Raw genomic sequence first — 13,192 nt, forward strand, 5'->3', positions numbered from 1 at the left:
TTACTTTTGTGGTGTAGGTGTGGAGGCATGTGGCTAAGTTAATACAGAGGAAAGTGATTGCATTTATCACTCTCTTTTTGGTCTCACAGAGGACTTGAGGAGGTCTTGGAGTGCCAGTGTGGTGCCTCTCATTAGAGCTAGGTGCACTTAAAATATGCTTGTATTCTCCATGGCAATCTCTCATAGGACTTTCTTAAAGATGTTGTGTTTTTAGGTGGCTGTCTGAAGGCATGTTACAGAGAATTGTGTATGTGCAGAAAATAGCTAAGAATAAGATTCCTCTAGTCTGAGATGCCTTTGGGACCTGACCATCTCTTGACACCACTGTGGCCATCGCTGAGTGTAATGCTCCCTAATTGTGTTCTCTTTGCCCCAGCTGCCTTTGAAGTGATAAAATGTTCATTAACTCACTGAGATCATCAACACAGGACCAGAAAGGTGATTTCTTTATCAGACAAAAGCCCTTGTTTGCCTGGATGCCTGTTTCATGAGCCTCTTCTCTTCTTTTTTTCAGGTCCACATTACCCCTAAGCCAAGAAGATTATGAGGTAATGAAGAATTTGTTTTCTGAAGTTGGGAACCCTCTGGTTAGCAAGATTTGTTTTGTTGCACAGCCATTAGTTTACATACCAAAAGTGGAGAGCGTGGGATGGTCTGTCACAATTTGTCTGTAACTTAAAGTGTTAAGGTTCTGACAATGACAACTTTCAGGGAAAGGAGAGGACACTTGAATGTTCGAGAAGAAAGGAGATTTGACTGGATTATTCTCTTCTACCAAACGACTGATGTTTTATAGGAGAGTGGGGAGGCAGGAAAGTCTTGGTGGGTGGGAAGTTTGCTAAAACATATGGAAGGGAATGGGAAATTGGGAAACCCCTCGTGCCTCTGAATATCTAGTCTGTTTGCTTTCTTCTTGCTGCCCAGGCCTTTTTGCAGAAGCTGGTGAGAAACCTGTTTGCAGAGGGCAATGATTTGTTTCGAGAGAAGGATTTCAAGCTTTCACTGGTACAGTATGTAGAAGGGCTGAACGTGGCGGATTACGCAGCCTCCGACGAGGTGACCATCCCAAAGGAACTCCTGTGCAAGCTGCACGTCAACCGAGCTGCCTGCTACTTTGCTATGGTGAGTTCCTTCCCAAGTCATCCCCAGGGGCCAGGGAGGACATCATGGTCACAGTGCCATGCAGTTGGAAAAGATGTCAAGAGGGGTTTCACTTGGTTTTGTCCACGCCCTGTTCCAACACTGGAGGAGATGATGACACACAGAAAAGTCTGATATCTCCTCATGATCACACTGTTGTCTTGCGAGACCAGAGGAAGGATGTGAAGGAGAGGGGGCCAGGCCTAGGGTACTGACAGTGCAGTTATGGTCCATGTTGGTGAGGACTTAGTACAATCCAGTGCCTTCCAGTCCTGACGGAGTACTTCTCTGGAATACTGTTTGAGTATTGCTCTGGAGGCTCCTGCCTCTTCAAGTGAAGCACTGGAAGACAGTGAGAAGGGTTTGGGTCTTGATGGAACTTTCAGCACCCACATGGAAAATGATTCTGAAATACTCAGGCTCTAAAGGGCTGCATGCTTCCATTTTCCTAAGGAATCCGACAGCTTTACTCTATGGCACAACCCCAGAGCAGGTCCATCCTGTTCATAATGAGGCTGAGTCCCATGAACAAAATTAGCAAGCAGTCGCATAATTAAAGACTGTCAAATGTAACATGCCCAAGGTAGAGGGGGAGGCAAGATAAGGTTGCTCAAGCAGCCTTAATTCTGGCATTCACTGATTTTCAAGTGTTTTGAATTTTGCAAGACTTAAGAAAATGTTCTGTTACTGTAGGCCTTGTGTGTTTGTACACTGGTCTGTGTATGAGGTAATACATGTATGTTTAACTGCCTTTTATATTCCTGTGTTCTGCTGAGAGATGAAATGTTTGCATTCACACAGAAGGAGGGGTTAGTCTCCTGTGCCTCAGCTGACTCAAGGTGGTCTCTTCCTTGCAGGGCTTGTATGAGAAGGCACTGGAAGACAGCGAGAAGGCTTTAAGTCTTGACAAGGAGAACATCCGAGCGCTCTTCCGGAAAGCCCGCTCCTTAAATGAACTTGGAAGACACAAAGAAGCATATGAGTGCAATAGCCGATGCTTGCTGTCCCTCCCACATGTAAGTTTTTGACATACAACTTTTCTTGATTTCTGTGGCTCACCACCTTCCTCCTCCTTAATATGCTTGGTGTGAGGCTAGAGGATAGTGGAAGAGGAAGCTTGGCTGTTGCTGGAAACATGCTTATGCCCAGAAATTCTGTGTCTCTGATTTGAAGAAGATGTTTGACCTCCCGTGTTTCTTCAGTCCAAGTCACCCTCTACAGATAGTACTAGCCAGAGACACTGGTTAGTGAGGGCAGGTGTGGTGGCCTATTTGTGAAGAGCAAAACCGTACCCTAACAGAATGTGAACTAAAGCCATGAGATTGTTTTAATTAGCTGGTTTTATATGTCTAATGGGAGTCACTAGGAGCATGGGACAAATGGGAACTGGAGCACTGGAAGGAAAATATGTATACTCTTCCTGTTTTAGTTAAAAATGTCTCATGTTTTACTTACTGATTGCTAAGACAAGCTGATAAAGCTTTTTATTTCTTCAGGGACATGCAAAGGTGTCCTTGACATCACATTTCATAGTTATTTTTATGTTCACAGGTGTGTAAATCTTTGCATTCAGAGGGGACTATCTGCATATACTAGGCCCTAGATATTTTCCTGACAGTGCTTTTGTTGAGTGTCCTTTTAGGCCAAATACTGAACAGGAAACCAGACTGTGATTAGATGGATTCTAGTGAGCACTGGTTGTCCTTGCTAAATTTGGTTCTGATCCATCACAGTAATGCTATTACAAGAAAAATGCATCTACATCAGCAGAAGTTCATTTTCCTTTATTATTAGTGTTACAGAAGCAATCTTTGAAAGCCTTGTTAGTGGTTAGTTATTCCTTTTGTATAGCTTGTAAATTCTAGTTTCTTTGACTTGGCAGAACATGGTGACCAAAACATGAAAGGTATCATGTTAGGGGAGTTCCAAAGAACTGTTTTTTAAACAAACCCTTTTATAAACAAACCCATCTAATATATGTGTTCACATAAAGCCATAATTGGCTATATTTCACATTGCAGTTGAGCCACTTAATTATATGGTTAAAAGATAAATTCAGTTACGTTTACATATCTCCCATTATCATCATTACAATCGTCGTGGTCTACAAACGCTTTATCAAACTTCTCTGTGGCAGGAAAGTTCAGCCTACAAACTCCATATCAAGTGATCTGCATTCCCTATTCTAAACAATTCAGTCTTGTAAATTAACATACCCCATTGCCTTATTACCTGATTAACAGAAATCATAAGCCTTCTCTGCATCAAAAGCAAGTCATGCTATCCATCATCTCACTCTTGTTTCCATTATGCCTCTGGAGCACATGGGTACTCCCAGCTTGCATTGCTGTAACAGCTGAGAACTTTGTTGTGGTCAAAGCGGAGCGTGTATTAAAACTTCCGGTGATGAAGGATCTGCCGATCCGTTGACTCACTATCTAGCAGAGTTAACTTGCTTCTGGGGGCAGATACTCAGTGCTGGTAGTTTGCAGAGGTTCCCAGCATGGGGAAGTTGATACCCCTCTGTGGTATGCTTTTTTTGGTATGGCATGGGGTGTTTTTAGTGTTGGAGGAGAGCATGTTGCATGCCCTTGTTGAGCATCCCCTTGTTTCGATGGGAGGTAGTAAGCACCTGAGGGTGGCATTTGGCTGAGGGGAGGGAAAGCTAAAGGAAGAACTTGGGGGTGGCAAAGAGCAAATAACCCCCCACCCCCACACCTCAGGTCTGCTGACAAGAAGGACAGTAATTAACTATGTGTCGTTGGGAAGGGAAGTGGTGGCAGTCTAGAGGGAAATACATTGTTGATCTTGTCCAGGAATCTGAGAAGACATCTCAGAGTTACATTGGCGTGTGGAGTTGGACAGGGTAAACCTGGTAGGTATGGGTATGAGATCAATGAAAAGAAATGATGTCAAAGGTCTTTCTGGTGAGTTTTCCCCAGGGAGCAAGACTTCAGAAGACACCTGAGAGAGTGTTTGGAAAGGCAGAATCTCCAGAGGCAAACAGAGCAATGAAAACGTGATTGGTGTTAGAAAGATCTGAGCGTGAGGAAGGAGCAGTGACCATGAGATTTGACCAACAAGAGGTCTCTGGAGGGTGTGGGGGCAGTGTCAGGAGAAGAAGGTACATCCTGAAGGGGTGTCAGATGGGGAGAGAAGAGGAAATGGGCAATATAGATTTTGTCTTCACTGAGTTCAGAGAAGACGGTGACAAGACCAATGTTGAGGGTGTAGGTGAGCAAGTACAGTCAAAAAGTGACACTCCAAATTGAAGGGAAAAGTTACTGATACTGTGGGCAGGAGGAACCAGAGGCTAGTGAGAGGTTGAAAGGGAAGGGATGAACTTGCAGGGAGAAGGAGATTGGAAAGACCAGCATGGCAAGTAGAGAGAAGAGAGCAAGCTTCAAGGCTGGAGATGAGGGAGGAGATGTTGGGACACTAAGGAGGGATATCACAATAGGTTGGGCAGATATTTTTTTCTTCTTTGAAGAAACTGTTAAAGCTCTCCAATATTTTTGCAAACAGGGAGAGAGGAAAGCAGAAGAAAAGAGTTGCTGGTGATAAGTGAAGAAGGTTGTGGCAGGTTGTTGTCCAGGCAGAAGTGGAGAGGGAGGAGCAGGGGAATGGAGCATGGCCCAGAACTTTGTCTAAAGCCCACGGTGGTGTGTGAGCGGGCACGGGCAGTGAGCAGGGAGGATGGTAAATGGCACGCAGCGGGGAAAGCAGAAGGATCTGCTTGACGAAGCTGAGGCAGTTTAACCAGAGCTGGAGACAGTGAAAATGCCTTGTAGCTAGGAAGTTGGAAACTGAGACTTGGTTTCAGCTTTAAAAACAAGCACACAAGCAAAACAGGCTAGTGAGTACTGTCTGCATATCAAAACTGATTATTAACTCTGCAGCTGACAGAGAGGGAAGGCATGCAGACTCCTTACCAGACATGGGGACCTTGTGGAAGCTGTGTCAGCCCACAGCAGCCAGCCTTGGCAGCCTCTCCAGCCATCTTGCCAGCAGGATTCGTGAACCCCGCTTTCAGAGGGTGGGGGCTTTCTTGGAAGCAGACATTTGATTCTGATTTTCTGCAGCATCGAGGCAGTGTAGGGGAGAGCTCCTGGTGCAACCCCAGTATCTCAGCAGGACTGAATGACAAGAGCCCTCAGGTCTGCATGGACTCTCCTAGGGCTGCTCTGGCAATTGTCCACTGGCTGCTGTCTACAAGTGAGGCTTCTTGGTGCAGCCCAGTGAGGATAACTGCATCCCTGTTTATTTCATTGTGCGTGCCACAAAGGCAAAACTGAAAGTGTCCTGCTGATGGTTTTGTCCCCAGGATGAAAGCGTCACGCAACTGGGACAGGAGCTTGCCCAGAAGCTGGGACTGAGGGTTCGAAAAGCATACAAAAGACCTCAGGTATGACTTCTTTTTTCTTAGAGGCTATCCTTTGGCTCTTTCAGATTTACTTTTGCAAAAGTGGTAGGTGCTGCTCTGCAGTTGCAGACACATGTACACTACCCTGCAATCCGTCTAGCGGGCGGCTGGCTACCCTCCTTGTCCTGACCCTCTGACTCGCTTTGCCTAGATACATTTCTAACCCCATTGCTGCTGTGTCTACTGCCAGGATGTTTCCTGAGTCCCCAGCTAAGCCAGCCAGAGCCAGGCTGGTGCTGCAGGAGAGGTCTCCAATGCACTGGGAGCCTGTGTGTTTTGGAGGAGAGGGACGTGAGGCCTGATCCCAAAGGAGGTTTTGTTATGGGATGAGAAGGGTGGGATCCTCTGCTGCATTGGAGGCATGGCTGGTTTTGTAGTGCGATGGGTCATTAAGGGTTCCTGCCCCATATCTAGGCGTACACCTTCTTTGTGGTGGGGAAAGGCCTGAGCTTTGGGAGAACAACTGGTACACATCTGGTCAGATGCTAGGAAAGAAGGCAGCAGAAAGCGAGTCATGGGTCCAGTTAATTGACGCCAGTGGCGGGATCCGTAACCTGGCTCTAGAGGAAAGTGCTGCTGTAACTGGAGTACTGTTGGTGCTTAAGTGTGTACTCTGGGATGGAGCTAGAGGGCGTTAGGCCACTGCTAGCACTCTTGGATAAAGCTGCCTTGGTCACGTAAAATCCCAGGATGCGTTTTCAGGAGTAAGGAACATTAGCTAGTAGTCGAGGCTTAGCTTTGCGTTCGCATCCTTGGCCCCATGCACAGTGGTGTATTAAACAGCCAGCATGTTCCATCTCCAGAGGGGCACCTTTGCAGTATGCGGTGAAGTGATTGGTGGGCATCCAGTTTGCAGAAAGCTTTGGAGGTAAATTTGGCCATAGCATCTTATTCCTCTCCATGACCAACCTCACATGTGATTGGCATACCCCAAAAAAACGCTTGACATTGTAGCAGCTCTCAGGACTCCAAAATGATTCTGTCTCAAAGAAAGGGAAGTTTTACGCAGAAATGCTTTTTGTAGCTGCTCACTGTGTTGGCCTTGCCACCTTTTTGCTGCTGTCATGTTACTCAGCTCTGATGGGCTTAAACCACCTGTATGTTAGACAACTAAAAATTAAAAACTGCAAAATGCTTTTTATTATTTGAAATTTAGTGATCAGTATTTTGATAACACCTTGCTATCTCTTGTGCTGACTTCCAGCTTTCATTCCAGTGCTGTAATGCCTTCCCAAAGTAGTAATTTCTCAATGAAAAGACAAAAACTTATGTTCCTCAGGGAAGTTTTTTGTTTCCTGATTGTGTGTTGGATGTTGGGTGTTTTGCACCGAGGTGTCCAGAACAAATATATGGCCCTTTCAGCGTTCAGAAAACTGTACCCTTGTGTCACAGTAGTATGCCTTTTGGGGCGGCTTTTATTTATGGGCAGTGCCTGGAAGGAAACCGTATTGTAACCCAGCTTTACCTAGTTTACGAGCATTCATGGGCTGTCTCTGTTCTAAGACCTCTCTCTTCCTTGCAGCAGGAATTGGAAACATTCTCGCTACTCAGTAATGGCACGTCAATCAATTTGTCAAACCAGGTAGAATTTGCATCCTGTGGTTGTTACTGTTAATGGACTGTGCTAGTAGAATGCTTTGCAGTTTTATTTACATGCAAATTTATAACTGTCTTTTAGGATTTAAATGTATAAATTAGTGTTTTCAGCTTTTAAGGAATATTGCCAAGGAAATTAATTTCTTTGAAAATATTTCTAGTGACAACATTTTTGATGTCAGTAATTAGATCACTGAAGATGGTTATTTTTCTTAGTTATTGTGAATGTTTGTTTTCTCTTGCATTTTAAGTAAGTTTTAGTTTTCAAGTTTTTACATAGTTAGGGCAATGCTAAGTAAAAGTCAGAAAGTGCAGCTGCTGAAGAAACATACAAAATTAAATCATACAATGTACTGAGCAAAGTACATACACAGTTTATGCATTCTTTGTATTGTCCTGTCACCTGGGGGATCCAGCTTGGGCAGGACGCTGTACAAATACCAGGCTAAATCAGAAGAAATTGCTGATTTCCTTGTTCCACCAGTGGGCAAAAAAAACCCCAAACACTTGCTGTTTTTACAGGCTATTTGGTACTTCACGCTACTCCTTAAAGCAAACAAACTATAAAACATAAAAATTGTCATTTTGTACGACAAGATGGGATACTAAAGAATTAGTTTACCTCCCACCATTCAGTGACTTGCCTTCACATCTGTCTAGGAAAGCCCGTCAGCTTTCTTTAATAGTTGTGCCCAATTTTTCATTTGAAAATCTTTCCTTTTTTAAGAAAGGAAAATAGTGCAAAAACTAGAACTTGGAAAAACTATTGCAGTAGATGCAGTATCTCAAGAGTAATGCTTTGCTTGTGCCTTTTTAAGCTTAAGCTGAAGGCACACATACGTAAGTACGTGTTTATGTTTCTGTAAAATACGGGCTCATTTTATTCCGTGCCTGGAGCTCCAAGTCAGCAGTTGTCTTGGCGGAAACCTTTTCCTGTTTTGAGTTTGCTGTAAAAGTTTGTGGTTGTTAGATTGCAAAACATGTGAAGTAAGAAAAGGAACGTTGTGTAAGATCAGGCTAATCGGATCTCACACTGCATGGGGCTGACCGATTGATGTCTTGGGACTTGGGACACAGCGTTCTCATCCACACATGAAAAACCCTATTCTATGTACAGATTTGCTCACATGGTTGGGTATTGTGCAGGGCTGGTACTCCTTTGCAGCAACAGGGTTTGTCCACTGCTGGAGGTAAAAATGAATAGGTTCTTTGAATTAATGGCCTCTTAAAGTTCGTTGGTTTTACTGCTCTTGCACTGAAAGAGGCCATAAAGGAAAAGAAAGGGCCAGATGCATTTAGGAGTAGTAGAGTCTCATCTGTGAAGTGTGAATATCTTTTTAAAGATTAATTTCTGGTGATATTTTTCTCTCCCCTTTTCTACACCCTCTTTGCAGACCACTTCCAATGGATTGGGTTCAATAGATGACATCGAAACAGGTAAAGACATCACTCTTCTCTGATTTTTGTGGCTTCGGTAAGGTATCTGACCAGGCTGACAGGCCTGAGAGGTTCACTGTCTTCATTTGTGTCTCTTCTGCACACTCCTGGCTTTGGCAACTAGGAGGAGGAAAAGGTGGTGGGAAGCAGGAGTGTTTGTCCTGCAGAAAGGCTTTTTGTCCAGGCCCAGTGAGAGACGTCTGGGAATTAAAAGGGTCTGCTGAGGTACACAGATCTCTCCAGTTGTGCTTTCTTAAAGCTGGGCTTGGCAAAGCTTCTGAAACTCTGCTCCTAGCCAAAACAGTCCAGATAAAGTGAAGTTAAGGTTGTAGGTGGCTGTTTGTGCTCTAAGCGCGTATAGTCCTCCAAGGCATTGAGGTGGAGGAAATGAAAACAAAGGGAGCTGGGCGGGACCCAGGGAGAGCCGTGTTCAGGGCTAGGCACCCAGGAGGAGCAGAAGGAGGGCTACGGGGTTGCTTTTCTCATGCTGGGAAACAAGTGACCTTAACTCTGCCCCTGTAGAAAGGTTTGCTCTGTGCTTTGCCCTTTGTTGTGTGCTGGAGCATTGAACTCGTGCCTCTGAGCACATTAGTCTGTTCCTTTGAAAGGTAGCTCTGTGTGTGTGTGTGTGTGTGAAGGTAAGTGTGAAGACTTAACCGCTGCAAGTAGCAATTGCTCTTTTTATAGAAAGAAACTAATTTCATTATTAGGATGCTTTGAAAACATGTTAGTTCTCTGTTGAATGCCACTTCAGTAACTGAATGCTATGTGCAATCATGAGACCCAGTTCTGTGAATTAAGGAGAGTTTTTCACATTATCTTGCTGTGCTAAAATGAACTGGACTTCGGCTGCAGAGTAAAGAGTGACTGCATCCAGTAAGCTATTTTATCTAATCAGGATTTGGTGTAAGAGCAGCATGCCACCTTTGCTGCATTTCAGGCAGAGAGAACCTTTACTGCTAGGAAATCTTTTCAAAAGCACTGAAATTACATGTTATCCCGTTGCCCTGAGAGCGATAGGCCACCAGGAGGGCTGTGGGTGCTAGATAGCTCAAGAGTTTCAGATTCAAAGCATTTTTAGCAAGGGTGTTTTTTAGTTGTTGTTTTGTTTTTAAGATGCAAAATCCTGAAGCCCCTTCCCCCATGATTTGCTTGAAGTCATCTGATTAACTCAGCCCTGCCCTGCACAGATCATGGCTCAGATCTGGTTCAGTATGGCCTTTGGCCAGCTAATGCACTAGGGAACCACTGCTGTTTTGGGAAGCAGAGCTAGAAAAAGGGCTTTTAAAAGCACTGTACTCACCCCTGTGGGACAGGCAGGTGTATGGCCAGAGAAGCTACCAGGTAGGGGGCATGGTATGAGAGTCTTGGTTCAGGGGAACGGATGGACAAGACCCTTATTGAGCTTATAGTAATAGTAGGTGGGGCTTAGTGTCGTGGCAGTGGCAGGAATCAGGGGGAGGCAGGTGTGTGCCTGTGATTTGCTTGTCAAAGAAGACTTTTACTTTTTTAAAATGGAGCAAACATTAGGTGAATGCAGAAGGTGCATGAGCTTTCTGGAAGGAGAGTACATGAGATATGGGTATGGTGGCTGGTGAGTGAGGTCAGCAAATGGGATGTCCTGAGGAAAGCAGGAATGGGAAAGGAGGGATAGGGGAAAAGATTGGACAGAGGGGAATGGGAGGAACTGGCTGAAGGAGTGACAGGGTTTGGGTGGTCAGGGAGAGGGGAGCAGACATCTCCCCTCTGCCCCTTGGAAGTAGTGGAGCCTGTTGGTCCCTGCTCTCTTCCTCGCCCTTCACATGCACTGAGCTGTGGGGGATCCTGTATCGTTCTCTGCCTTTTGATCGAGCATTCAGCTTTTCTGGGTTTTGGGCCTCTTAGGGTGTGTGAGGGCCTCTTTCCTCTGCTTCCCTGAGTGGGAACCGGAGGGCCTGGTTCATTCCTCAGAGAAGGTCTGAACTTCTGGATCCTTCAGGGCTCTGTCATTGTGAACCCTTTTGGTCCCCCCTGCATGTGTCCCTGGCCCTTCCAGCATGTCCTGAACTTCTTGTTGGCCCCTGGAGGGATCTTGATGGTACTCCAGATTTAAACATCTGAAAAACGGGAAGGCACAAGCCATCCCTTTGTACTGAAGGAAGTCCGGCCGAGCTGCCAGTGATGAGGCCAGCACCGAGGGAAGCTGGATGGCTGGCTCCCGAGTGCGGCTGGGGGGCCCACGCAAAAGGGAGGTGAGCTGAGAGAAGTTGTCGCAGAGGGGGCAAGGGGTTGGAGCTGAGCCTGATCTGAGGGACGACTGCAAAACTAAGGACGTTTACAGCCTTCCTTTGAGCCACTGCCTGTGGGGAATGTGTCCAGCTGCAGCATTGAAAACCTGTGTTGGATCCCATAAGGTACTACATGCGCTTTCCTTTGATCGCATGCATGAGGTTGTGGAGAGGGACCTGTGTCTGCCCCTTGCAGCTTCCCCGTGCTTTCCTTGCCTTTTGTCACAGCTTGGCCTCCAGTGCCTTGCACAGCAACCTCAGCTGTGGTCCATCCGTGTGGACCACTCACAACAAATGCCGGAGGAAAGGCTGCAGGGGGTGGTGGTGTGCTGCTGGTGGGGTTAGAGATAAGGCGGCCTGCATGTGTGTGTCATCTCTGCTGTTGTTTTGTTCAGGACTTGGGGGTTTGCAGGAATTGCTGATTCGATGAGCTCTCTAAGGGCACCAACACCGTCCTCGGTCAGTGAACGTGCAGTGTAGAGGATAGCAACATGGCTCACTCACCCAGTCCCAGTTACAAAGGGATGGCTGAGTTCTTGTGGAGGCTGAGTGAGCAGAGCTTGTACAGGCAGGATGCAGCATTTCTCACTGGATCAAGATTCGTGTCTCGGAAGCTTGTCTGGTTTCTTTCCCATTCTTATCAGTCTTTCTAATAAAAGCTGTTGTCTCTCCTTCCAAATTTTGCCTTGTTTATAGCCTTAGACCGTCGTAAGCTATGGTGCAGCCACAGCTATGTGGGTGGAGAAGGTAGCATCTTTGTCTTATTTCTTTTCTTTTATTCTAGGACATCTGCACAGGGGCAGAATTAAGGTAGTTTGGGTGCTTGGTTTGAGAACTGCAAATGTAACGCTTCATTTTCCAAATTTCTAACTTTTGAATTTCTTTTTTTTTTTTTTAACCTTTAATTTTTTTGAGAATAAAATGCTCTTCTGTGAAGAATATGTGCTTGTAACCTTAACTTCACTTAACAGAGGCTTATATTGCATGATGGGAACGTCTTACCATTTCAGTAGTGTACTGGAGAGGCAAGGAAGCCTTAGGGAAAATCACTGCCTCTCTCCTGCCCTGACCCTGGCTCACACAAGTTCCCAAGGGGATGTTTGCTGCTGAGGTGTTGAGGGGGAGTGTGAGCAGCAATCTCCCACCTGTGGACATCAGGAAGCAGTCAAGAGCAGGGAATTTACTTGGGTAAAGACAGCTGAGTGAGTCTGATGGAGTTTTTGGGGAACACATTGTTAGTACAACCTGGTCTGAGCACCCAATCTCTGACTCTCTTCCCAGCAGGACATTGTGTGTTTTTGTCTTCTGCCATTTAGGATGCCTGAGGTTTTAGAGAGGGTGTGCAAGTAAGCAAGCTTTCAGCTGGGATATCGAAGCTCCAAGGAGTAGAGAAGACAGTGATCTCTGCAAATGCATTAGTGAGGAACATTAAAGAAAACACCAGGTGGCGGGTTATAGAGAAATCGGATTATGTGCCCCTGGCTTTTAGTCCTGGCTGCAGTGAATTTAGTAACTGCTCAGCCACAGGTTTTTTGTTTTTCCTGGTTACTGTACGTGCTTGCCAAATCTTGACAGTCTGGGCACTGGCCCTTAGAGCATATTTCAGCTATTGGTGAGCCATTGGAGACTGGGAACAAAAATGAAAGGGCAAGAACTCTTCAGACCAGAGCCCCTCCTCTCAGAAAATTGGCATAGTTGTTTTTTGTGATTTGACGGAGTTGTACAATGTTGTTTTTGCCAGGCTGTGCTCTGCTTGCCCCCTGCAAGAGGCTCTCCTGGGTGACTGGCTCTGTTTCTCCCTCATCACAGACTGCTCTATGGACCTGCAGTGCCTCCCAGCTCCCGTGGTCACCTCCATCCCTGTGAGCGAGGGGCTGGCCCCTTTCCCCTCTGACTCGGATGCAAAGGGCTTGCCTACCTCGCTCCCTGCTGCCAGCTTGCTCCCATCTCCAGACTGCGTGTCCCTGCCAGTGCCTGAGAGCGTGGAGGACTTCACAGATGGGGACATCATTGGGGAAGAACTGGACTCCCTCCTGGACTCCCTCGCCGAAGGGTCACCATACCCTCTAGTAAGAGTGGGCACTGCTTGAGTCCCCTGCTTCTTGTTCCAAATAGGTCCTTGCAGCATGCGGATATGCATGCTCTCTCTCTCTCTTTCTGTCACTCTTTCCTCCTAGCTCTTCCTCTGGCAAAACTCGTTCATTCCTTACTTTATTTCTGCAACTGGCTTGTGAGTATCTAAAGAGCTTGCCTCCAAGCCTGCTTTGCTGTGTGCAACTTCAGGGAGCTGCCTCTCAAAAGGTACCCAAGATAGCCTTCCCCCAACCAT

At 46.1% G+C, this 13,192-nt stretch overlaps 1 protein-coding gene across 11 annotated transcripts in view; it reads left to right on the forward strand.

Moving 5' to 3' along the window:
- The window catches only part of ZC3H7B (zinc finger CCCH-type containing 7B), a 51,761-nt gene that overhangs the window by 8,913 nt on the left and 29,656 nt on the right, over nt 1-13,192 (forward strand). For 8 of the 11 annotated variants that reach the window (XR_008235495.1, XM_052789094.1, XM_052789099.1 and 5 more), the window contains exons 3-9: nt 515-548; nt 925-1,122; nt 1,998-2,156; nt 5,465-5,545; nt 7,086-7,145; nt 8,554-8,596; nt 12,673-12,932. Coding sequence is in view for 10 of the 11 variants with exons in the window: in XM_052789094.1 (XP_052645054.1) it covers nt 515-548; nt 925-1,122; nt 1,998-2,156; nt 5,465-5,545; nt 7,086-7,145; nt 8,554-8,596; nt 12,673-12,932 (835 nt within the window). In the remaining variant the exon portion in view is untranslated. The remainder of the gene's footprint in view (nt 1-514; nt 549-924; nt 1,123-1,997; nt 2,157-5,464; nt 5,546-7,085; nt 7,146-8,553; nt 8,597-12,672; nt 12,933-13,192) is intronic. The other 3 variants (XM_052789097.1, XM_052789104.1, XM_052789103.1) reach the window with 1 other exon arrangement.

This window comes from Harpia harpyja, chromosome 6, assembly GCF_026419915.1.
Source record: "Harpia harpyja isolate bHarHar1 chromosome 6, bHarHar1 primary haplotype, whole genome shotgun sequence".
NCBI lineage: Eukaryota > Metazoa > Chordata > Aves > Accipitriformes > Accipitridae > Harpia > Harpia harpyja.